Raw genomic sequence first — 26322 nt, 5'->3', positions numbered from 1 at the left:
TTGTTCGGCAATGCTTCTTCCATGTACCTTACAAATTAATCAAATCAGCCAAATTATAGTTCACTTTTAACCATTGTACAGTTTTGGAAAATAATTTCCTGTTTGACTTTCGTTATTTGATCTACAAATGAGTGCGAGTAATGTGTATCGCCAATAAAGACGGTGTACATTGACAGAAATGTTGTAGAATTTATAGAAAAATTGCTTTACTACTGAGTATTGATAATTATACACACTGCAGTGTACATATACAGTATATACTGGTCCATGTAACGACATAATCAGATTTATTAATTTATTTCTAAATTCTTGCACATGATGATGTAGTTCCCACTATACATTTTCTGTAATCTGGCCGTATAGATGCACAGAGAATACATGGTCAATGTCTTAAAACATAAGCTGTATTATGGCGGGGGTGAAGAAAGACAAATGTGGCGAACCTTTGGCAAAGAAAGTCAAGTACGTGTGTATATTCTATACCTTGCCACTATTCGAATGTATCAAAACATGGCATGTACGGAAATTAAAACTCGAAATTATATAAGATATTCTTCAAACACAGTATAGAAAGATCTTCCTGAATAATACAACAAGTTTTAACTAATTGTAAGACAATAATAAATCAAAAATGTAAAAACATACAGGGAATATTAGATTTCACAGATGGACAGCTACAGCAAGTTGGCACGGAAGATCATTTTAAGACACATATGCCAAGTAAATAAGTGACGCTCCAAACGGGGTTTGGAAAATTGATGCCACTCCAATTAGAATGTTGTTAATTTAGACGAAACACTGATCTGTTATCGAGCTCTCGTATCAGGTTAGTTAATCCGTAAAGCACGTGTCGTGTCAGAGAACACATGTAAGTGAATTGGCATGATTAATTACCCTATTTGTAGTGTAACGCTATGATAACGACAGAGAGACCTAACAGGCTATCACACGTACTCCTCTTCATTCTGTACTCTTCTGCCCTATACGTAAGCGATATGACTGTGCCTTGGTTTCATAGGGACTAAAATTAATTCAATCTAGGTTCATTACAGATAAATATCCTGAGTTTGCCATTAAAATTTGACAGTTATTTTGTATATCAAGATACGGACCCCTGGTGATACTTTCTGATAATATACATCTCTGAATCCCATGAAATGGTAGGAAACGCGCGTGGTGGCCCAAGGTCATTTCGTTCTAAGACACTCGGAGCAATAAAAACCTACTTACTAGGTTATCTGTCAGACAAGATTCCCGTGCAGATTACAGAGAGGACCAGGTGTTCCTTTCGAATCTAACCAATGAAGCGCAGTCCCACCTGTGTGGAGGAACATAATTGGCCAATAATTTGGGGGCAAACTCTGGATTCACAAGTGGCAGGACAAACCACTAACCATTCGAGATAGTTTCCTGTTTATACTGAGATCTAGAAATCCCATAATAAATATGTTTTTGATATTATTGACATCCTCGTCATAAAGATGTCCCGGGGGTACCTGCTAATTGCTTCCCAAACAAACAAAGTTATTGCGCCCGTGACGTCGATGAATGACGATCGGAGAACACCACTTGGTAGCGAGTTTCAGATTGGTCTACTTCAGTCGACACAGAACCGCGCGTGTATTACCCGAGAGCGTCTTTTTTCTCTCTCTCGTGAGCGGACCTCACCAGTCACGTTCAATATCATGGGGTTATAATACTATCTCGGTGCCAATATAACTGTGATTTCACAATGACTGCAGTCCGTAGCAATCTTCAGTAGCACTTTTTCAAGACGGGTCAGCGAGGAAACTACTAAAGCTATTTCACCTGTAATGCCAAGGGAACGAAGAGCACTAACCTTTGTACATATGTTATTTTTGTTGGAATTGAATGTTTTAAGTCATGTCGTATAAATACCGTTTGAAAATTTTATGGACGCCAGTGTTTCAGACGGTAATTACTTACCGGGCGGAAATGTAAAAAAAAACTGATTGGAAATGTGAGGGAGCATTATCTACAAAAATGAAAGACTTGTTAAGGATTGGTCACACCATGTAAAAGACGTACATTATGACTTAAAATGTAAGACGTTTACCTATTAGCCCTATACCGGCGGGCCGGCGGAGGTAAGTCAATATATCTTTATAAAAAAACATCAGTACTTAATCACATAAATACAGATATTTTAAACATACCTTAATGTACGTCGTTCTACTGTGAACATTTAATTCAAATCAGGGTAAAATTCACATCTCATTTTATTTTCAAATTAATTATTTACATATAATATATAAACGCATGTTCATATTCAGAATCATGTGGTTTTGAGACAGTTTTATATCTAGTTTGCGATGAAGATTTAATAAGTTATCCCGAATGATAATTTCATATTAATTCAAATGGGAAGAAAAGTGATTAGGATTTAAGCTCAAGAAATCTCATTCCTTCGGATATTGTAATCAAATTCGTAAGCTATCTTACGTTAAATGGGTTACACATGTTTTTAAGTAAGGTCATTACATACGGGTCATTGTATACAAGTCACGTGCGCCAGTTTGATGTGATACCTATCCATTCTAATACTTGTATAAGTATACCGCACATCCGGTACATAACAAGCAGTGGACAGGTAAAAAAAGGAGTTTACATGCATGGAGATATATACACCATGTACAGGTACATGTAGATGTAGATTTCACCCATAATTCTCACTTTATTTTAATTCATTTTAATGTTTGAAAAAACATCTATATCTATGAAACTAACAATATCAGTTTTCGAGTTTTCTGGAGTGAAAGAAATCTCATAACGTGATATCTTGCTTTTAAATGTGTGTGAAAATTCGTTTTTTCCTACGGTGTCTGCACAGAGGAAACAGATAACAGGTAATAATACGGTATTTCGCTTCAACAGATCATCGCATTTTTACTTTTAGATTTTTAGAAAAAAAACCCCAGCTATTGATTAACCTAGAGATAGTTTGTAAAACTACGTTAATATCAGTCTTTTACTCTAACGGTAAAGGATCCGTCTGTCCATCCATCCGTTATATCTGTATATTACAATTATATTTGTATATTAATGTCCGTCCGTTACCATGACGTGTGTTTCAGAAACTATACTATGTATCAATATAGCCTTTCCTTTAAACAACAGACAGGCTTATATCTGTCCTATACATGCCGGTCCGTTACACGTGTGTATAACAGACTCACGGAAAAAAACGTTATTTGGACTATAACACGTGACAGGTACCATTCCTAAAAGCCATCGGGACCGTGGTTCATGTTGAATTTTCTATACTAATAACTACCAGTACTGGTCGGTCGATCGGTCCGAAATTATTATGTTTGATTTCTCTTTTAAATCTCCTACCATAATACGACAGTTTTGGAATGGAGTGTTAGCCCTTTCCCTTGATGTCACGACCTTGATTGCTTCGCTTGTTTTTCAGCATCTTTCTAAAGAACTTTTTTTATTACATGTCCAAATCTGAGAAGATCGTGCGTGTAAGTGAAGACAGTTGTCCTGAGAATTCAGTGCAGTTTACTTCTATCATTAAGATTAAATCCAATGTGCGCTCGGATATAATTAGTTTTCCAGGTATATCTTTGGATGAAATGCAAGTATGTGACAATTTAGTCCGTCCGCAACTTTCATGGTAGCCAAAGAAAAAGGGAGACATTCTGATTAAAAAATAAGAATGTAAATGAAAAATAAGAATTGTCTTTCCTTGGTTCTTCAAACTGGGAAAATTGATGGGTATCTTAATTGTTTGTTTCATGGTGTTATTGTCCCTTGTACTGCCAGGGTCAATATGTAGTAACTGATGGCTACCTCACCAACGAATTAAAGTTTCATTTTAACAAAGTAAAAGATGTTTTATTTTTAACGTCTTCTATAAATATATAGTTATTAACCAAATCCTAAAATTTGAAGGTTTTTATCGGAAATGATATCACGATATTAGAACGAGAGATGAAACACCATGCTTGAGATAAAAAAAAGAACATGTTTCTTTAATCACTATGTTTCAAATGACTCCGCATGTTTGGTATGAAAGGATATGAGCCCACTGAAATGAGGTTCGGGAAAATATTTTCCGGAAAAATTTCAAAGGCAGGTATTTTTTTTTCTTTTCTTTTTTTTTTTCGAATGAATTGTGTGTAATCATTTCAATTTTCAGATTTAATATTTTCATGAATTCTTGATCCAGGAGGGAGGGGAGGGGGGAGAGGGGGGAGGGGGGAGGGGGAAGGGGGGAGGGGTCGTGTCTTACAAAAATCTCACATTACTCATTGTTATCGTGTTTCAAGATTATCACCAGACAATTTCGAGACAAGATTTTTGACAAAAAAGAAAATAAACGATAAGGTTGTATATAATCTCTCTGATATTTTCAAACCAAAGTGCAACATTAATAGAACTGGTTTTATAGGAAATCAAAACTCATTCATTTTTCCTGTAGAAGATTTGCATTCTTTATGCGGAATCAATAACATTGTGTACGTTCCTATTCCCATACGCTGGCCAAAAGACATTCATCAATGCGTTGTTAGTTTCTATATTAGAGAGCAACAACAGTATTATACTCTACAAAGAAATGAGTATAGATGGCTGTGACCTCCGTACACTCGCCACGTCTTTCATCATCCCTACCAAACACTAAAGATATGCCTTCCAGATTACTTTGTGCACGTTATCCAAATAAAGCGGGTGCCACTGTGGTGATGATTGTGACGTCATCACTATGGCTGACTCTCACAACGTGACAAATGAAAGTTGTTGTTGTCGCCGTCAATCAAAAAAATGTTTTTATGTAGCCAAGTAAAGGTTAGAGCAGAATTGAAGCCATTTTGGTAATTAGTTCAATTTTTTAAATGATTATTGACATCTGAAAAATTTGCTTTAGATAAAGACTGACATTTTAATAAAAGGTTGAAAAATTGAACAAGGAAATCAAATATTTTCACAGCTATTAATTAGCAAATTTATCGTGGTATTCATATGCTTTGGTACACAGATGACTTATTTGATCTCATGTGAGGGCTGAAGCGGTTGTTTAACTGGCACGATTCTTTTCTCAAGTCAAATACTTGACACAAACTGAAACTGATTAACAGAGATGAAATTTTAAAGTAACATGTCGGATGATGTTTCCGAATCAATAATAAATAACGAAAGCATGAAACACGGTAAAAATAACTACATGACGCGGTGTTTTTCAATTTATATGCAAACGTAATTAACAGTAATCGTTTCCTGTGTTTTCTCACGAATTCACATTGTTGTTGTCACGTGATCAAGGACGGACGAGACAAGCTACATTTCGTAATTAGAAAAATATTGCATGTCTGATTCGTTCTAAATTGCGCTTTTCCTTGTTTCGTGGGTTTGTTATTCAATGCTTGCTTGAAAGTGCATACATGTACATCCGGTGCACGTGTCAACCTTTTTTCGAAATCGAAAATAGTTTAACAATACCCTGTGGACTGTAATTACTAGTGTCTCTATATGACAGTGTTTTAGTGTTTGTCTACAAAATGATCACAGGCCATTTTTTTTCTTTACAGTTACATGTTTATCGTGTTGTGTTTGCTTTCCCAACAACAAACACGGTTTTACCAATGATGACCATTTATAACAGATTCAAAAATCGAGATCCAATCATTTACAAGAAAGAGAAAAATATTAAGGAAAACATATAATGTAATTGGGCAGCAAAAGAGAGAAATAAACGAAGCAGGTTCCTTTTTCATAAGTTACATATCAACAAATTAAACGTATAAGGTCAAATAGATTTTAAATCTCCGAAAAAATGGGAAATTGGAGCACATTCTAAGTAGGGACGAAAGAAAGAAGAGACAAGGGTGAAAAAGTAAACATGTGTATCCAGTGTTGTAAGAACGGCTCCAGATAAATGTTATTTTCGCAAATCAGGAGACAAAAATGGAACCTCAGTCAAAGAGAGTCTTTTTTTAGTAGACACAATAACGTGCGGTAGATACAGCGAGACTTTTTTCTAGTGCATGACGGGGAATAGAAATGGATAATTCCAGAGACAGAATTGTGATAGAATGACGGTAGATGGCAACAAAGATGAAGGCGATATAGAAGTGGTGGGGTTTTGTGTGCATGGTTGAAACAGATAGGAGTAGCATGCTTCAACAGAAGCAGATTATCATAGTTATTCTATACACAGCATATCTCATCAGTTTAATACTTCACAAGGATAGGCTATCACCGGCTGGATGGTTCCCGAATGTGTTGTCATCAAAATGGTGCAAATAGTGTTTATAGAAATGTTGGGTTCAAATATAACTTTCTGTATCTGGAGGAATTTTTTGTCTGGATATATTACACTGTATGTGAAAGCTTCGATTTTGTTCGGAGATGTTTGTCTTGAGGGGTTGGGACTTTCGTTTTGTCGCAGGGATGCTCTTTACGCCCCAGCAATGCGTATGACAGTTGTTGCCAATTGTGTTTAGGAATGCCATTGACTAATCAATGGTTTACAAGCATAGGTATATACACAATATGTGAGAGTCAGACTTCCCAGATGTAGGTTTGGTTAATATTTTTGTTGTACTTTGTACCTAACATAAGGAAGGACAGAAATATACACATGTATAAAGTAAGAGGCATGTTTACGAAAAAGCAATTAATCAAAATAATTAATAGTATTTAATTGTTTTGTTCATTAAATAATTTTAGTAATGCCTGATTTACATAAAACAGTAGCTATTCAAACATTTTTTTCTAAAATGATATTTTGAATTCATTTTAAAAAACAATAAGAAAGAATGACATTTACTGATTCAATGACGTGTCATCACTCCTTTAGACTCATAACAATGATCAATCTATATATCATCTTTTGTTTTGTTTATTACCAAAGTGATCGAAGTCCGCTATATCTAACAGCAAAATTAATTCACAAATAATGGAGCAAAAAATGAATGTATATTGTTAACTAAAATTATTCACAAGTAAACTGACCAGGTGTTCTGGAGTGGTAAGCGTCTTCTGTTTCATCAATTGATACTCGCCATGTAAAAATCATGTAATCCAACGTCTCGCTACTAAATGATAACAAGGTAAAACGGAACCATCAGCTATACTAACGAGCATCTATTACATACTAATTCACATTGAAGAGCAGTTAAGGTAAGTATCAAGCATGATGGTAAATTTGATAAAGTAAAATGATAAAGCAATATAGGCAAGAGAGGCGACGATATGATTCTGTCCAGATAAAACTTATCCTAATAAATACTTTTATCAAATTCGGAGCCATTCCAAATTCTGTTTCAATCTACGTGTGTCTGATTTGGTGTCATTTCTAAAGGAATATTGACTCTATGTACAGGGAACCACATGATTCCGAGATATATCTTTTTCTTGTCTGTTGTCTATGTATACATCCGTTGTTAAGATATTGTTGGTTATCATCTCATAACTGCCAACGGAAAGCGAGGAAAACATGAATTTAAATAAAAACTGACGAAAAAATGAAAAGTAGTCTAACATAAGAATTAAGTAAATAATCAATCGGCATTCATCGGTTTATGACGGTCAACTGGACAAAGGCAAATTCATCGTGGAGCGGCAATTTTCTTTGTCAAATTGGCGTTCATAAACCTATGAATGTCAAATGAGAGCAGTTCAATGCTGAAGTAAAAGCAACTTTTGAGATATCGCATCATCCATGAACACATATGACCTAAGCTGATGCAAGGATGTAAAACAAACTTACCTGAACAACGGAGACCTATCATCCATTTTCTGACTGCTAATGTGTATGAAAGCCAAAGCAGAAAAGGTTTTTTATACATCAAAATACTTTTTTGTTACTTTCCAAGAATGTCAGGTTTTTTTGGTCAATTTTTCATGTGAAATAATGATTAATTAATTTCAAGCTATGACAATGAACTTTGCTTATTTCCACATTTTTTTTACCTATTTTCGATACGAAATAACAATAATTATCGTCACTAAGCAGCATTAAAGACGATAAAATTACGGCCATTTATCAAATCTGTTGGCTGTAAGTGGGTCTGTAATTGCTGTCAACTTTATTGATTTTACGTTATATCAGGAATTATATTGGAGGAGGGAGCCTCTAGGGTATTTCAGGCGATTGCAACAAGTATCAAGGACAGTGATATTGGTCAACATTTTATTACACTTGGCAATAAGCAGTGCCTTTATTAAGAACATTAAAGCATATCTTATGAACAGAAAATAAAAAACGGACAACTTTTAGAAATTTTGACAGGTCGTTATATGAAGTACCTTTCCGCGCTTAGTTGATCAAAGTTTATAAATGGTGTTTCAAAAATAGGTAAGTGGAACACAAAGCAGTCGTGGAGAATGATTCGTTCACTCTAGTATGTCTGAATTTTAATGAACTTAGTGTTATATGAAAATGGAGGAAATTTTGTAAAATTGAAAAATAAATTGTCACGTCACGACCAATTTCCGTAATAGTTTCTAAATACTTCCGGTGTGTTGGAATGACGTCAGTGTTCTGATTAGCGCGCGCGCTTGTTTGTGTTGTCTCTATCTGTTACTAAGTTTAATTCTTTCAAGCAGACGACCATGTATGAATGACGTTTATTTCTCTGCGGGCAAACGCCGACGCCAACGGTTTTCCATTTGACTGAAGCTGTTAAAGCTCCGTCAAGTAGGAAATTTCCTGTATTTCACTTTATCAACAACGGACACTGACCTATTTCAAAACTATGTTTTCGTACTTGACCGCAATTGTCTAGGCGACGTCGCTAATACGGTTTCATTGTGAGTAAACTTTCTACTTCGTTGGCATGCTGATATGAATGTTAACTCAATCGCACGCAATGCACGTGCGCGCCTGACTTACTCATCTGACATTTTAGGAACATCGTCATTGACGATTTCGATTATAGATCAGCATATTACTGCTTGTCTCTGATCCTATATTGTATAACCGAAGCGATCATTAAATTTAAATTGACCAATCCCATGTTTATGAGAGTTATATCTGTTTATGAGAGTTATATCAATGGTCATCTGCTCGTGAAGCCGATGTTTGTTATGATGGCTGATAACAAATGTAGAGCAAAGTCAGGTATCAGTCCATCTTACGACAATCTGTTCAGTCAGTAGAAATTCCGAAGAGATCATATTTCGTAATATTGTCATATTGATTTAGTCTGAATTACGACTTCCGCATCCACTTGTGTTGTAGATAAATACCAGGGTCCCGGGACGAGGAGCTGGTAGTCCGCTGTCCCAGGGCGAATCCTCTTCACCTCATCCCACAAAACGATGCACCCCGCGATAAGGGTGTGTTTGGGCCTTGTTAAAAACAGAACATTGCACATAGACCGCAATGAAGGACCGGACTGTAAGGATCTGTTTAGGAAACACCTATCCACCATCTTCAACGAGTCAAGATACGGAAATGCGTCTACAAACGTACTTTCGGATGACGATAGTTTCGACGTGTGGCGCTACCTCGCACAACAGTTGGAACCAAGAAGAGATGATTTACCAACAGTCATCAGTATCACTCTTATATACTGCATTCTCTTTTGCACAGGAGTTTTTGGAAATGTGTGCACGTGCATTGTAATAGCAAAAAATAAGTTCATGCACACAGCTACAAATTATTATTTGTTTAATCTGGCTGTGGCTGATCTACTTTTGTTACTTATAGGCCTTCCCCCGGATCTTTATACAATATGGTCATTGTATCCATGGATATTCGGCGAAGCATTTTGCGTGGCACGAGTGCTTTTCGCCGAAATTTCGACGTTTACGTCGATTTTAACTATAACGGCATTCACTGTGGAACGGTATGTTGCAATATGTTTTCCAATGAAGGCTCAAAGAATGTCCAGTTTATATCGGGCTGTGCGCGTGATATTCTGCACGTGGTGTCTGTCGACAATATGTGCAATCCCCCAAGCGATACAATATGGAGTGGTGTACATCCCCGACCCCTGGAACAGCACCGTCATACAGTCAGCTATGTGTACATTCAAAGCCCAAGAAGGCATCAAATGGACGTTCCAGGTGTCGGCCATTATTTTCTTTGCCGTACCAATGACCTTCATCACCGTCCTTTATACTCTCATCGCCATCACCATCCGGAGATCTACACTCAGTCGGGGATCAATGGATTCATCCAGTAAGGAACATCTGCGTGGTGTAGAACTCCACGCGCAACAACAGGCGCGGGCGCGCCGCTCTGTTCTAAAGATGCTGGGTAAGTATAAACGGTATGAAACTGTTGTATACGAGTTTATTTATTCTTTATCAAGACATCGTCATAATAATGCCATAAAAGATAAAAAATATTGTGGTTTGAAATCAAAAGAAGCTATTCGTGAACAAACGTAGACCATAATAAGTCAGATATTCCAAAACTTCCTTGATCCCGATTTTCCTTCAAGCACTCGAGGAAATCAGTATTTATCATCGGCAGAGAAACCTTAGGCCAGATTTTCTTTCTCAAACAAATGTATTCGTAGTTCCTTAAATTTCTATTTCCAAATTTCAAAATCAGAAATCTGATCAACCGAATCAGACATCTGTGTGTCTGCAAGAAAAGGTAGAAGATGTCTAGTAACTGCAAAACAGAATAGAGAGACACAAGAGAAAATGTGGTATAGTGATAGCGGTGGGTGTAATGGCGTCTTACCAGCTATCGACAGCATGTGCCGAAACTTATATTATGTTTGATTTTAGAAAGATAGGACGAAATCATGAAAAAATCACGTCAAGGTCTTTATATAGGCCGTCCACTTCTCTGACCTATCACAAATTTTTCTTCAATCTCTGGTCCCGCTGAATAATTCATGTAGTTCAAATTTGATTTCTATGTACGTTTCCAATGTTTTTAGCCTGATTTGAACTGTTTTGGGGTATCAAATGTCATGACGACATCTAGTTCGGGGAGCTGGTTCCAGGTAGTATAATTCTCCGTGAGAACGAATTCTCCAGTTTAGTTTTCAAAATATTTGTATTTCAAAACCACTTGATCTCGTGAATGAATTGTAATCACGAAATCAATCACTACTTAAAGTATACGCCAGTTTGTAACCGTCAGTGAAGAAAACCTACGGTATCAACGAAAATAAACCCCCGCGAATACCTAGTGATTTTACAGTACCTGGTGATGGGATATTGCGACGGAGAATGCATTAGTCTCATATCGCACCAGAATAAGATTAAGGAGGAGCTGTTGTTTGCAGTGTCGAGGCCCTGTAGCATTATACACAATATCCAAACTCATTATCAATATGCGTAGTCTGGCTTTAGAAAACATTAACATGCACGGTCTCTAATAAAACCGTCTTTTTATATCATTTTGTCTGGTAGTACATCTGACTGAATCACAATTAATAGTGATTAGGTATAATGACGGAAAATTCATTGATTCTTATCATATCGGCATTATTTAGCCATCATTTTCTAATAAAACGAACTTTCAAGCAAAAGAAAATTTCATCAATCCACACAGTTGGAAAAACGGGTACCACCATAATGGAAACTACTGAGAAAAAAATCTAATTCGCTTCAAGGTGAAGAATTTAGTAAAACACCCTTTCCTAAATGTGTTTACATTGGTAATCTCTACCTTTATAATAACATAACTGCAGAACAAGGAGGGAGAGAGCAACGGAGATAGTATCAGAAGAATTATAATGTGTTTCCAATCTGTTACAACGATGTGTTAACATCATCTAAATTAGGTTGGCCCAGTAATCCCATGCCATCTCTCAACAAGATATCTTATCTGACAGGTGTAAGTTTTATCAAAGGAATCAGAGTGTTCGTTTGATGGTACAGGCTTCAACATTATAGAGATGTTCTACTTAATACAAGGACGTGCAAACCCTCTAGAAGTCGTGGAATGGCAATACAATTACCATTAAGTGAATTCTCAGAAGTTACACTTATTCACGTCAGAAGTATATTGCTGTAGGTATACACTCGGATATCAAACTTACGTATTATGTGTTGTCAGAATGATCTTTTTTATTCATATCCAGTCCTAAAAATTATAGTCTTGTTCAAATCGTTTCATCATTTCATTTGTTGATTCTTTGTATGTTTGTGTGATTTTTTTCGCTTTTATTTTTTGCTGTTATCTTAGAAGTAATTCTGACAAATGAAAATATAATGTAAATTGTACCATGGATAAAACTCTATTTGAACCTGTAAATTAAGAATAACTTAATCTTTATTTTCAGCAATAATTACTTCAAATCATTGTACAGAAAATACGCCAATAGGCATGGATACCTTAAAGTACACACCATTCAGAATTTGCTCAGAAACATGCGTTCACATTAAACGTATACACCATACTAAACCCATACATCATGTATCGATACCGGAAGTACAATCATAATAGGTTTCTCCTTGTTTTAACGACCCTCCACCTTTTGTAATACACGTACTCATATCGTATTTTCGTATTATCATTTCCTGATTATGTACCGGACATTTTGTTGTAAATTACAGTTAACACCGTCCCACCCTAACATTGTAGACATTACCGCAAAATAGGTCAAACAATGACCACATCGTACTGAAATACATATCTAATTGTCAAGCATGGCTTCCTTTTCTTTTTTGCTAGTTGATAAGGAAAGGGTTGTACAAAAGACACGAGTGGATAGCATCTTTCAAAAACAATTTCGATTGAGATAGAATAGAGCAAAATTACAAATTAAAGTGACCAATAAACTGTTTTGTTCTTTTAGGACTTGTCGGCGATAGTGGCCTAAATTTAGAAACTTAGCAGGCGTCTGGGGAAAACAAAAATTGATAGAAAGAAATGCGAAAATGTAGATGGGGAGGTGCACTAGCCCTATGATTTAATGAATTTCGTTATTTTCATACATTATGACGCTGGCGCCTCATATTTTATTTATATTTCAACATTGACAATAAAATCAAATTTACAAGCGTACACATAATCTACTATTTCAATATGAAAAGGAACAACGGACATTTTTCGTTTTTGAAATGGCCATCTCCGGGAACTATTAAATTAAAACAGTGTTGTGGTTGGCTCTTCTACCAATATTGAACAGGAACCAAACGTAATTGTGATAAGGCAAGCATCGTTGAGTTCAAAGTACACAATAATCGGAAATTTTGCCATCCAAAGAGTGATACGAATATAGTCACGTTCATATTTCATGATAACAAATAAGTATTATGTGTAAGAAACACTAATTATTTCGCTACTGATACAGTTCCCATGGTGATATCACACCTTAAATATTACAAAGTCTCAAAATTCACCGAAATATTACATTTTAGCTTAAAATCCCCTTTCGTATCAATGAGTAAAAAACCCAAAATGAAACATTTAATGTACCTGATTACTACCTAGTTGGAGATCGTAAGCTAGATATTTTATTAACCAAACTCCGCCATAAATGCAGTCCTTTAAATGAAGATCTTTTCAACATTAATCTAATCGACTCTCCTTCTTGTGCATGTGGATATCCTTATGAAAATGCTCATCATTTCTTCTTTGCATGTGGTAGATTTAACTACCAACGTCTGGCCTGTTCAGAACCTTCATAAATATTTACCGTTAAGTTTAGATAAATTATTATTTGGCCATGAAGACTACTCAAATGATGATAATAAGGATTTATATATATGTCCAACAGTGCATATTAAGTATTCGCCAGTTTTAGATAGGTCACGTTCCATGTTCTTGTGTCTTTCTATGAAATCGCACAATTATTTCTTTCCAATTAGTTTAATTTGGTGTCCGAATTTTCATGGCTTGCGAGCATGATTGTGTTGTGTGAGAACATGATTCGGTTGGTGCGGTTAAATGTAAAATATAGTGTAAGATATATTTCAGATGTATTTTGTAAGAATATATTTATTTAGCCATGAATTTGAGTAAATCTCTCTCTCTCTCTCTCTCTCTCTCTCTCTCTCTCTGAACTGAAAATAATATGTTTATATTGATTTTGAGCCATCTTGAAATGTGTATATGTAATTGTTTTACTTCTAAAGAAAAGGGCGTTAATGTTAATGTTATTGTAACTTGTGCCCAATCCTTTTGCTTAACGGCAATAAAATATATTTAAACAAGAAAAAACCTAAAGTGAAATGTTACATTAATTATTCACACTTTCCTTTAAATAACTGTACACAATTTTAAAGTGATTAGGACAGGTAACGCAGATTTTATATTCATTTCTCAAAGTTCGAGGTACTTTGACGAAAAAAAAATCACACATCATTTTTCAAAAGAAAACAGGTTTGCTTTTACGTAAACATTCAAAACATGCATAATGTAGGGTCAAGTACCATTGACTATTAACAAAGTAAACTTAACTTTCTTTAATGAAATGCATAAATGCATGGGTTTCTATGGTACAGATAGTAGACAAAATAGACCCGATATTCCTAAACACAGCAGATTTCACATTACAGGTCTACAGATTTATCACGAAATTAAATGAAACATACAAATCGTTTATGTTTGTGACAGCCATGCGCCATAAAGAATGTTAACATTTTACGGGTTTACGTATTTTAACAATTTAAGTAAAATTGCCCAAACCCAATTTCGAATGATAAATTATACGCTATTTTCCTTCAGATTCGGCGCCATTCAATTCGATTCGATTACCTAAAACATTAAATGTAGTTTTTAGACAGTAAATCAACGAAAAATAACCAAAGTAATGCCAATGGCTTTTAGCTAAAGTGCTTGCAATCTTTGCAGCGTTGACTTTTCGCCCATTGTAGTATTTTTCAATGTTACTGAATTCTTTGTTATCACCAAAAGAGGTGACAGCGTATGTTGTTATTCCAGAAATGCAACCAAATTGCGTAACTCATGCAGTCACTGGGACACAATACAGATTACATTTGTCATCGCTAATTGGCAGACTGTTATGAACATGCAGCGAGAGGATTTACGAAATTATCGATAAGGCATGAATAAAAAGCGAAAGATTTGAATTTAAAGCCTAGTTTGACAGTTGTTGGCAGAGTTAGCAGTAAACTTCCGTACATTTTTTGTCGTTTATTTTGTTGTTGTTGATTTTTTTCGATTTGAAAGCAGACAGGGTAGGGAGTTGGGGTTACGACAATAGTAAATCAAACACAAAGAACTGAAGTCCTTTTCCGAATTGTGTGATTTGATGAGTAAACATACACGTATATATATGGGTGTGTCTATTGATTGTTATAGTGCAACTAAATGTTTATTGTGATAATACATTGTATGAAGTAACTTTTGCCTAAATTTTTTATACCAGAAATCCAATTTCAGTGTGTGTTATAGGTACATTTTGTACTTGTATTATTTATACCTGAAGAAAGGTTAAGTTAGTCTAAGACTTAATTCATGTACTTCAGAAAGTACATTTTATCTTTGGTGTTTCCGTTCAACACAAATCTCTTTTTACGATGTATTTGACTGAACGAACTGCTGTCCTGGTCTACTTTTACATATTTATGTATTGATTACATAGCCTAGCCTATTTTTAAGATGTTAATCGAATATATAGTCAGGGTGTGGTTCCTTTGAGATCTTGATACCAGAATTTTGATGGGGATATATTGAGATAATATTCATAGTTTGTACACCATAATATGAATGTCCTCTGCTCCATGACAGTTTTCCCTGTGTTAGTCTTCATTGCAGAACACGTGCACGATATACCATAATGTAAACAGTAAACGGAACATCCTGTTTGTTCTTAAACGTTTCACCGTGTCGGCAATGTAACGGCGATTCTCGTTAATTGATAACCAACGATATCTATATTTACAGCAATAGACATGCTTTCATATGTTATTTAATAACACGTGTAGGGATGTTCATAGCCTCCTGTATATTTCTCATGTAACCAAGTGTATGTGTCTGCTTTTGCCAATTAATTGTCAAAATTATCGGATGAGTGTGCAAGCATTTTTTGTTTTACACTCAGTGGTAAGAAAAAGAGGTAAAGCGCGTAACCGCCTTATTCGACCTTAAACTGAAAGAGAAAATAAGTTTTCTATTTTGGCAAAGTAGGATAGGTAATTTCAATGAATTATACTCAAATACCAAATATCAGAAAAAAATTTCTTGGATGAGTGTCATATATCATTTCTTACAGATCATCAGAGTTGCTACCTTGAGTAAAATACACCAAAACATGGGGGTTTTCCCGCCTTCAAATGCAATTTTGGCACACAGCTTACACATGTCTCTACTTTTAGACAGCTGAACCTAATTCAGTGTAATCAGATAACACTTAAATCTGATCCTCTAAAATTGGTACGCGTGCGCTAACGTCGATAAAATGAAAAATCAGATTAGACGAAAAATGTTACAAGCTTAGGCTTCCCGTCTTTTAAAACGTCGATAATATGTTAAGACGTTAGTTGTATTTTCTTGAATGGCACGTTTGATCTCAGCAATTGACATCATGATAACACAGAGAATTTCAGTGTGGTTTACACACTGAATCCTCCGGGAACTTTTTTTAATCACGTCTGTGCTCGCAGTTAGAAGTCAAGAAATCGCAGTCGTGAGGATTCGCGCCAAACTGTCACGGGAACTCCACGAGATCTCGCAGTGTCACGTCACATATCGTCAGTTAATCTCTACCAGAGTTGTCGTTCCTTAACAGTCACAATACAACTCTGTAAACGGCTCACGGATATGACTGGGAAATGTTATGTACTTTTATATTAATAAATTCATCTTAAATGAATAATTATCACATTTTACAACATTTCTGTCGCTTTTTATATTCCCAAACTATTCCACGATACAATAAACGATTGCTTCTATAATCAAAATATTGAAAAAAAAATATATGGCACCACGCTCCGGGAATGGTACCTCGAGCAACAGCCCCTGAAAAATCTGGCAAAAACGGCGACTGTTACATGTCATTATTAAGTGTGATTTGCTGTACACGTCATGCTCTGGAGGACTTTCTCCTTTTACTACAATCACCCAATTATTTAATGAGCACGTCTAGTTCTACAGAGTTCCGATAAAACTATTTCTTACTCGAATATTTTAGGCCATTCCGAACAGGGTTGACTGATATTTAACTCCCATTAACTGTATTAACCTTATCTTCTATTCTAGAATGTCACGTTAACAATTCTTCAAAACCTTGTTTGTTATTATTAAATATATGTGACACTAATTAATATAAGTGATGTGTTAGCTTTGCAGAAACTGACGGCTGCAGTTTCGTTTCGAGTTTTCTTTTTTAAATAGGGATTCACTCTTTGAAAATACATACACATGAGAACGGGTGCCAAGAGGGACAATAATAGTGGGGAATGAAATACAGAAAGAACAAACAAAACAGGAAAGAAATGAAAACATCATGACTCCAAACACTACAACAGGGGCACCACATCTATCTAGACTTCATTTGCGTCCCCTTGGTAGAAAACATTGAAGAAAGTCCTTGATTAATTTGATAGTCTCCTACTAACATGCAGTGGACTACAACTGGCTTCACAGAAACCATTCTAGATCTTCGAGAGGTGCCCCACAATTTGTCGCCAGTTACGACATGCAACAGGCATATTCTTTACACGATTCCTGGACGGATTTGCTGGCTACAGTCAGTAGTGAACTGTATAGGAAACTGATATCCAGTGCGTCTTGCTGTGCCTATTACTAAACTATCTACATTGACAATGGTCTTACAGAATATCAGGAATGCGAGTCTTAAGGAACTTCATTAAAGTTAATTCATAAATGACATTCAAGCCAAATAAAGATATTTTCAATAAGTTCCATTTACGCTTTTTTCAAGGACAGAACCAAATCACTCACACACGCACACACACTAACATGTAAGACTTGACGATGAAATGATGAAAAAAAATTATGACATTACGTATATAGAGTCTGTCCGTAAGTTCATGGAAAAAAATCAGCAGTCGACAGTGATAAAGGTGTGATTTACAGAAGAAAATGAGATGTAAAAAGACAAACAGTAAACGTAGAATTATTCGCGCATTTTCTCCTACTTAAATGTTATTTAAATCGTTCTTTCCTTTTGTTGAGTATTTACATATGTTTTAGCTAGGAACTACATGTATATGAATCAATAGGAAAAAATAATGACATAGTTTATTAACAAAAAACACAATCCCGTCTGGAAAACAGGGTTCTCTAACAGTTTATCATTGATGGCTATGTTGTCTTCCCTTTTATTTTGATATATCCTAACATACATTAAAATCTCTTCATGCTGAATTGGAGCCCAGTTTCCCTTTTGTATTACTGCATAAAAATAGACTCATTAATTTAAGAATTATTTAAAGAATAGTTATGATCAAAATTTAGCGCCATATGTTCAGCATTAAAGGGGTTTGTGTCTATCATACAGTGCGCAGTGGCCTTGTAGGTAGAACTTTTCCGTCGTTGTGTAATAATTGTGAGAAATGATATCTATGCTGGGTTATTTACTTTGACAGGTCGGGACGGTACAAACGGTATGATGGTTATTACATTAAATCGATGTCTTGAGCTAGGAAAGTGGTGTCGCAATACACATAGTTATATAAATAGTGTAGAATGGTACTGGTTTGTAAGCGTTATCATAGTACACACGTGCATATTTATACGTCCAATATATGCATGAAATCATTGTTGGCAGCGATAATGGTGGTGTTGTGACATGTTTCTGTAACGTGCGGTGTTTATACCTGTACAGGTACCTATACTCATATGCTGCACACATGCATTGTGCTCATTACATACATAAACTTTTGTTGGTAAAGGATACATGAATTTGATGGTTGCGAAATGTTTCTTACCTTTGCACGTGCAGTGAAGCTTGATGACTGTCTTGACGGTGTTATGGCACGCGGGACCGTGTTCGAGTACTTTTCACACGTGTGGTACTAGAACACGTGGTTGTATTAGATTCATTTGATGACATGACAAGGTTTCATATATATTTTTACACGTTAAGTGCAGTGATGTAATTTATATGAAATGAAGCAATATTTCACATGTAAACGCAAGTGTTTACGCCTGTAATGTTTGCAAGTACAGGCGGTATTGTGGTATATACGTGACACGCGCAAAAGGAAAATCATGTGTAGACAGTACACCAATATACCTCACTCTACCCTCCCATTGTAAATATTCATTTTTTTAATCTTGTATATTTTGATGCGGAACTGGAGCGTTTAACTTGCTAATGGTGCATCGAGAAAGGGCCTCATGGGCAATTCCTCAGCGAGGAGGTATTTGTATCGATATAGCGACATTCCGACTATCTATCTATATATACTACAGTTGCTTCTGTCGCTATTTCTTCTGTGTACAGAGTCGACTTAAATGAACCACTTGCCCTTTGAGTGATGTATTTCTCGAAGGAAACATATGTCTTACCGCGAGATACATGCATGATGTAAACAAAACACTACAGCTTTCGTAGATAACATAGCGATTCCTTTATCGAAAACACTTGAACTGTTTGTGTAGTTGCCATGTATATTTTTTTCTCGCGATCAAGGTATTATTCTAACTGGTGTGATTCATCATTAACATTTCTAGCGTGTTATTGGCAAAGTTTACCACTTAAACATATCACGGAACATCTTTTAAGCTAATAACAAGCACTATGATAGAAAACATATTCCACCAATACCGACATCTATTAATTATTTTCTGTTTAAGAAAATAGTATCTACCAGATGATGCAGTCGTTTCTGACTTATTATCTCCCTTTAATGACTTTTGCCGATAGATGTCTCTCTATATCTCTGTTGATGAATCATAAAGGAATTGCACTTCAGATTTCATCTCTTAGAAAATAAAATGAGAACATGCATAGTCACTGGAACGTTCTAATTTTGCTTTATAGTACGTGAATGTACTAAGTAAATTGTAAATTCTTCTTCGGGACGCAACATAATCGATATCTCTGAGACGTCCGGAGTCTATGGCGCTATACTAGACAACTTATATTTTCAGTTTACATTTTGCACCGAAGCGTTATTTAAACAATGAGTTGTATGGTAGAATACAGTGGTTATAAATACAGTGTAGGCACAGATAAATAGTATGTCACCCAGCAATGGCAACAAAAAAAATAAATATTTTTCAATAACATACATTATACCTTGGTGATATTGCTACCATAGTGCTATACAAAACATATAACGATAACAATTCCTGTATAAATAAGCTCTTCTGATTGTAGGTAATATATGTTTTAATAATAATAAAATTATTGCATGGCATATAGCCATATATTTGTTAAATCAATATATTTGTAATTAAACAATGACGTTCATGATATGATGGACATCTTACTTTCATGTCAGTGTTGTGTCGGTTGCCTATAGCGATTTGTGTCTCTCTTTTTAATCTAAAATGCATCTTTCATAAACAAATTTAGAATTAGATACAGTAAAGTAAAAAAAAAAAAAAAACCTTAATCGCATTATTATAAATGTCCCGTCCTTCTAGGACTCGTAAATGGTGTTAATGGCCTATTGTTAAGCCTAGGAAGCGACTGAGGTAAACCAAACTTGAAAGAAATGTCAAAATCTGGATATGAAGGTCGCTTTCCCCATAATTTTATAACTTTCGTAATTTTCAAATAAATGATAATTTCAGAAAAGCGTCAAGTCGATGTTTTTTTTTTAAAAACGTGACACACAGGTTACGTCAAACCTCGAGAACTAAACCTCCCTCAGTTATGTCTACCACCAGTAAATAAAAAAAAAAATCAGAAGTGCTTTTTTTAGATATATAACTTGCAGAGGTATAGATCGATTGTCAGATTTTTTCATTCTTATCTACATAGTCAGCATGGTACGTGCTAATCAAGCACTGGATATATTGACAAGCCAATGTATATTACAGACAAATAAAACAAATCCAGATATATGTATACAGTAGTCCATATTCGTCCCAAACGATTACATCTTCTACCGATACCTCGCCAATATCAGTATCTGACATCGTTTTCAAATGATATTGACATGTTGGAACGGCGCTTGAGTAAGTTGTCGTGCGAATGTGACCATGACAGTAACACTTATCTTCGATATTATCATTTTTGTCGTGTTTTAAATCTGTTATGAAGTCTGGATGTTTTCCCGGCTAACATCATTACGTTTGTCATGAAAGAAGCCCAAGATGTTGCTTATTGTAATATCCGCAATGTTATGGACACAGAGTGTTTCATACAAAGTATAAATATACATAATGTATTGGTAATGTTGTTTTCCCACTTATAACAACCATGATGTTATAGACTAATAGTGTTTGTATTTCCGACTAGCTTACGTCATAAAATGGCTATCTTTCGAGCTGAATACGATCTCTGTGATCCTTGGAGAGATAGGGTATCTTTAACTATCGGGAAAAGCAGCCTACTCTCTAACCAACGGCATTCACTATAGAATGATAACACCTCACTCTACCTTCTATACATATACATTTACTAAAGAATGGTAACATGACATTAAACTCTCTAGCCATCGGTATTTGCTAGAGTTGTATATACAACATAATAGTATCGGCTTTATATAATCTCTAACCACTGGTATTTAATCTTTTACCACTGGTATATAATTTCTAACCACTGGTATTTAATTTCTTACCACTGGTATGTAATCTCTAACCACTGGTATGTAATCTCTAACCACTGGTATATAATATCTAACCATTGGTATGCAATCTCTAACCATTGGTATGTAATCTCTAACCACTGATATATAATTTCTAACCACTGGTATTTAATTTCTTACCACTGGTATGTAATCTCTAACCACTGGTATGTAATCTCTAACCACTGATATATAATATCTAACCATTGGTATGTAATCTCTAACCCCTGATATATAATATCTAACCATTGGTATGTAATCTCTAACCACTGATATATAATATCTAACCATTGGTATGTAATCTCTAACCACTGGTATGCAATCTCTAACCATTGGTATGTAATCTCTAACCACTGATATATAATCACTAACCACTGGTATGTGGTCTCTAGCCACCGGTATTCTCTAACCACTGGTATTTGCTTTAGAATGGTAACGGCTCCGTGCTGGATAGCATTTTTACCTGTTTTATATCAGGCTAAGTGATTTACAGTTATACAAGTGTTACTAATATACTCTTCAAGTGTTAACTTATGGCTCTTATCTACACTTTTCTTTGACTTTCAACAGAAATATATCCGAACAAGCACGTTTTGCAGATTATTTCAGAAATTATCATTCAGCTACAATTACAACAATCACGATTCCTTGTCTCGTTAAACCTTTGCTAACAATTGTGCCAATGTAAACCTTTTGTTGTACATGTGTAATGTACGTTCTCAGATTAAATCCATGTGTATCAGTATTAACTTCACACTGGTGGTTAAATGTAATTCACTGTTGGGTCACGGAGCGGAGATATGCATCTGTGAAAATTTACTTTAATGTTTAGAGAAAAAAACACATGACAGAACAAAGGTTTCAATCTAAGTTCCGATTGGTTAAAGATAATTTTCTGACCAGTTTAACACCAGTGAGTTTGACGAGAGAAAACTAGAACATCCGAGTTCCAGATTCACGAAGCCTGAGGAGAATGGAGCGGAATGTTTCAACGGTTGTATTACACGATTAGACATCCTTAATCTTAGAGACGCCAAAAGTCATACACACATTAGATGAGATCAAATAATACTCCTATAGGTTTTCAAATGAATATTTCTACATTTCTCTGATATAAGTTTAGACACGTTGCTGTTGCTTTTTGTTGAATAAGTTCCATACCTCATGACACGTCAGTGTTTATGATGAGCGATTTTCGTTTTTTAATTTGAGTACGAAACAGAGAACTAAGTGAAAACGCATTTCAAAACGAGGATATAATCAAACGTAAACACAGTAAATGAATATGCCATTGTGGGCATCTGTTTTCTGTCTCATTTTGAACAATCAGACAATGTGATATCTAGAGTACCACGAGAAATAATTCATGAGGCGAGCTTACTAGTATCCCTGATGTTTGTTCGGTGTTTTGTTTACTGGAGTCTGTATAAACACTTGATTTACATCACCTTCTAAACCATTGTTCACGACATGGCATAGTAAATCATTTGTCTTCGAATTTTATATTTGATTTTTGTCCGGTAATCGATTGCAAATCTGGCTCAAATGTCAGTTCACTATTTCATTGAATTCCTTCACAGATAGAATTAAAAATGTGTATACTTTACAGAGAACGTTTGTATGAGATTTATTTTTAGTCGAATTTCCCGATTACTGACAAACGAATTAGAAGATTCTGAAGTATGGCAGTGCTCACTTGATCGTTATATTCCACGGAACCGCAGTAATTTAGTAACATTTAGAGAAATATTTAGCTTTCAGTATGAAAGATAGGAAGTGAGGAACAATCAGTAGGAAAAAGTATCATGAAGACACGGTATCATTTTCCTTAGTTGCTTACGTGTTTCTTTTAACTTGTCCTCCGTTACTACTTTCATTCCTTGGTAGCCGTAACGTCACGTGATCACTTCATTCTTGTTGACACGGCAAGTTAAGAACTTACAATCTTCTAATTGAAAACATCCATGTACTTTCTGAAAAACATCTAGAAGGTCGGTCACTTACTTGACGTGATATTTACAACTAATTGATTAAGATTGTAAGTATAATGATTTATCGAACTGACGAGTAGTTACTTTCTTTTTATACACACCAAGACCTTTATCTTCAGAACAAAGATGGTGACTTATAGAAACGAGTGGTTTTTTTTCTATTTGGATCTCGAACTCTCAGCATGATGAGTCCATAGACGGCTGGACATCGCTCACACAAACACACACTGATAAAATACTGTGTTGAGATCCCAAATACAGTCAAACTTCTATGAATCCAACTTCGATGATTCGAATTCCTCGATGTATCGAAGTTTTTGTCCGGTCCCAAATTTTATTCCTATATATTACTATTAAAACTAACTACCTTATGAATCGAAGTTTTATTAAGCGAACTTTTCGATGTATCGAAGTTTTTCACGGACTGTAACCTATGATAAGAATTTTTGGTTTTTAAAACACACCGCTTTTCCCGATATGTTATTATAAATGCAAATATTTTGTATATCTAGTTAATTTGTGTATTCCGTGTATTAAAACTGAAGGTGATTGTTTTTTGTGTTGATGACAGTATGTGTTTAATATGAAAACTAATTCTAGCTGTTCCTTGTATCATTTCAGTGGCCGTGGTGGTGGCGTTTTTTGTATGCTGGGCGCCTTTCCATGCCGAACGTCTTATGGCGATTTACATCTCGAAATGGACGGGATTTCTGTTAAAGATTCACAAGAAACTATTTTATTTGTCAGGTGTGTGTTACTTTATCAGCGGAACAATAAATCCTGTTCTGTATAGCATTATGTCATTGAAGTTTCGACAAGCGTTTAAACAGACATTATTGCGGCAGTGTTGTCGCAAACCTACACGACATCGACCGAATCATTTTTCCTACAAATTCGTGCACAGAAATGGCCACACGGAGACGAGCTACACTTCGGTCGGCCCCCTCGGACTTGGGGCGGGTCGCCGGGCGCTCAGTCGGCCGCTCCCTACGAGGGGGGCTCAACGGCTCGGAGACAACAAACCTCTCGCTCACAGTTCGGGCTCCACATCCAGTCAAAAGCGAACGAGTCTTACTCGCTCTATTAGTGGAAGCAGTCTGAAGTCAACTGACGAGATGTGTGGGGAGGAGGATATGCAAGAGGTCCTCTTCCAGATCAAGTGTTATGACAGCAACCGTAACACGGCAGAACTAGTAATTGGTGTATGTTAAGGATATCTCCATTGATGGACTCTGTAGTACGTCTTCGGTTCCGGCAGAGGAAAGCACTCTCTGGTGCACAGGACGAACTCTGTGTGCATCTTTGGCTGATGTCGTCAAACTTCATTACTGAAGTGCTAGTCACATGGTCTGCGAGAGACAACCTTAACATCAAGGAATTTGACGTCACAAAGGGATCCTTACTCTGGTTGTCTTCTCAGCTCGGAGAAGTTATCCAGGGTAAGGATCTGAGGTGTCTTACATAAAATGAATTTCTTTAGAAGTCTCATCGAATAATTTCATCGACACAAAAATGTCCAGACCACATAGCTCTAATCAAGGAACTTTTTGTGTTTTCGGCATCCAGTACGTCTTGGCTGTATTTCATCGAAGGAAGTGAGGCAGTGGGTAATGCTCACATTCTTGAGATAGTCGAGGGACATGAACAGTCGCAGACCATGCCGTTGTTTGATCACGCGATATCATGACAAGCAGAACAGTCAAATCGGTTGCATTGTCTCCGACAACGAGATAGAAAAAAAAAACTAATGGAGGTTGTGGCACTTCCGCTACGAACAGGAAGTATCGCCGTATGTCTATTACTGTGCACGGGTTCCGGGAAATTTGATTCATTCGTAACCCTCCATAAGGATGTATGGAATGGTGCTATGGAAAGTGGTCCTTGCAACCAGAATTATATCTCTGTATATATACATATATGGTGTTAATGGTTTCGAAACTGTCAGCATGACATCTTGAACATTAGCAATAATATTTCAGTATATCCGGCAGTTTCATTTGCAAAAGGAAATCTATGTATTAGAACGAACAGTTTACAAGGACGTCTCTCTATTCCTGCTTTGGAGACGCAGAGCTGCAGTCGGGGATACATCATAGGAAATTAAGGCTAAGCAGACATTTTTTAGAACAGAGAAGTTAGCAGTGTATAGTATAGCTGATAAGAGAAATTTAGTCATATCAAAGTTGCAAACAGAGCATTTACAACAGGAGAGAATATCGAACACATGAGCGGTTAAGAATGCTGGATGCGATATAACGTGATATCATACAACAAAAATTCTCAAGGAAAATTAAATGTGTGATAAATGTTCTTATTCAAATTTTTATCAGCAGTTATGAAATAAAAGCCAGTGTGATAATATTAAGCCGGTGTTACGGTGATAGATCGAACAATTTTACGACAACTGATTAATGTACTTTCAATATTCAAACTTTGATTTCTATATAAAAAGGTGTTGTACATGCTGTTGAGTTTTCTTGTATTTTGTAGCGCTTTAATAATCAAAGAATAATTATGTTTCCAAAAGACACGTTTCAAGATAAGACTATGAACTCTATGAACACGATAGAGCTAGAGGAAAATGCATCGCAGATCATTATGAAAATCATGAATTAAAGAGAAAATACTTCCGCCATAAAATTTCTATACTAAGGGCAAACATGTCATACGTCCATATAAATATCATATATCTGACAAAGGGAAAAATGCATCA

The 26322-nt window shown here is 35.8% G+C and overlaps 1 protein-coding gene across 1 annotated transcript; it reads left to right on the top strand.

Annotated features, from left to right (window-relative positions):
• Positions 1–9291: 9291 nt before the first annotated feature.
• LOC132543253 (pyrokinin-1 receptor-like) lies at positions 9292–24820 on the top strand. Its single transcript, XM_060206737.1, has 2 exons — positions 9292–10234; positions 24231–24820. The coding sequence occupies exons 1-2, from the start codon at positions 9292–9294 to the stop codon at positions 24818–24820; spliced, it is 1533 nt and encodes a 510-aa protein (XP_060062720.1).
• Positions 24821–26322: the final 1502 nt, after the last annotated feature.

This window comes from Ylistrum balloti, unplaced genomic scaffold (assembly GCF_031769215.1).
Source record: "Ylistrum balloti isolate Yb309-2 unplaced genomic scaffold, AGI_CSIRO_Ybal_v1 Utg369578, whole genome shotgun sequence".
Taxonomy (NCBI): Eukaryota; Metazoa; Mollusca; class Bivalvia; order Pectinida; family Pectinidae; genus Ylistrum; species Ylistrum balloti.
The sequence above is the reverse complement of the archived record's forward strand: the minus strand, read 5'-3'. Positions and strand labels throughout refer to the sequence as shown.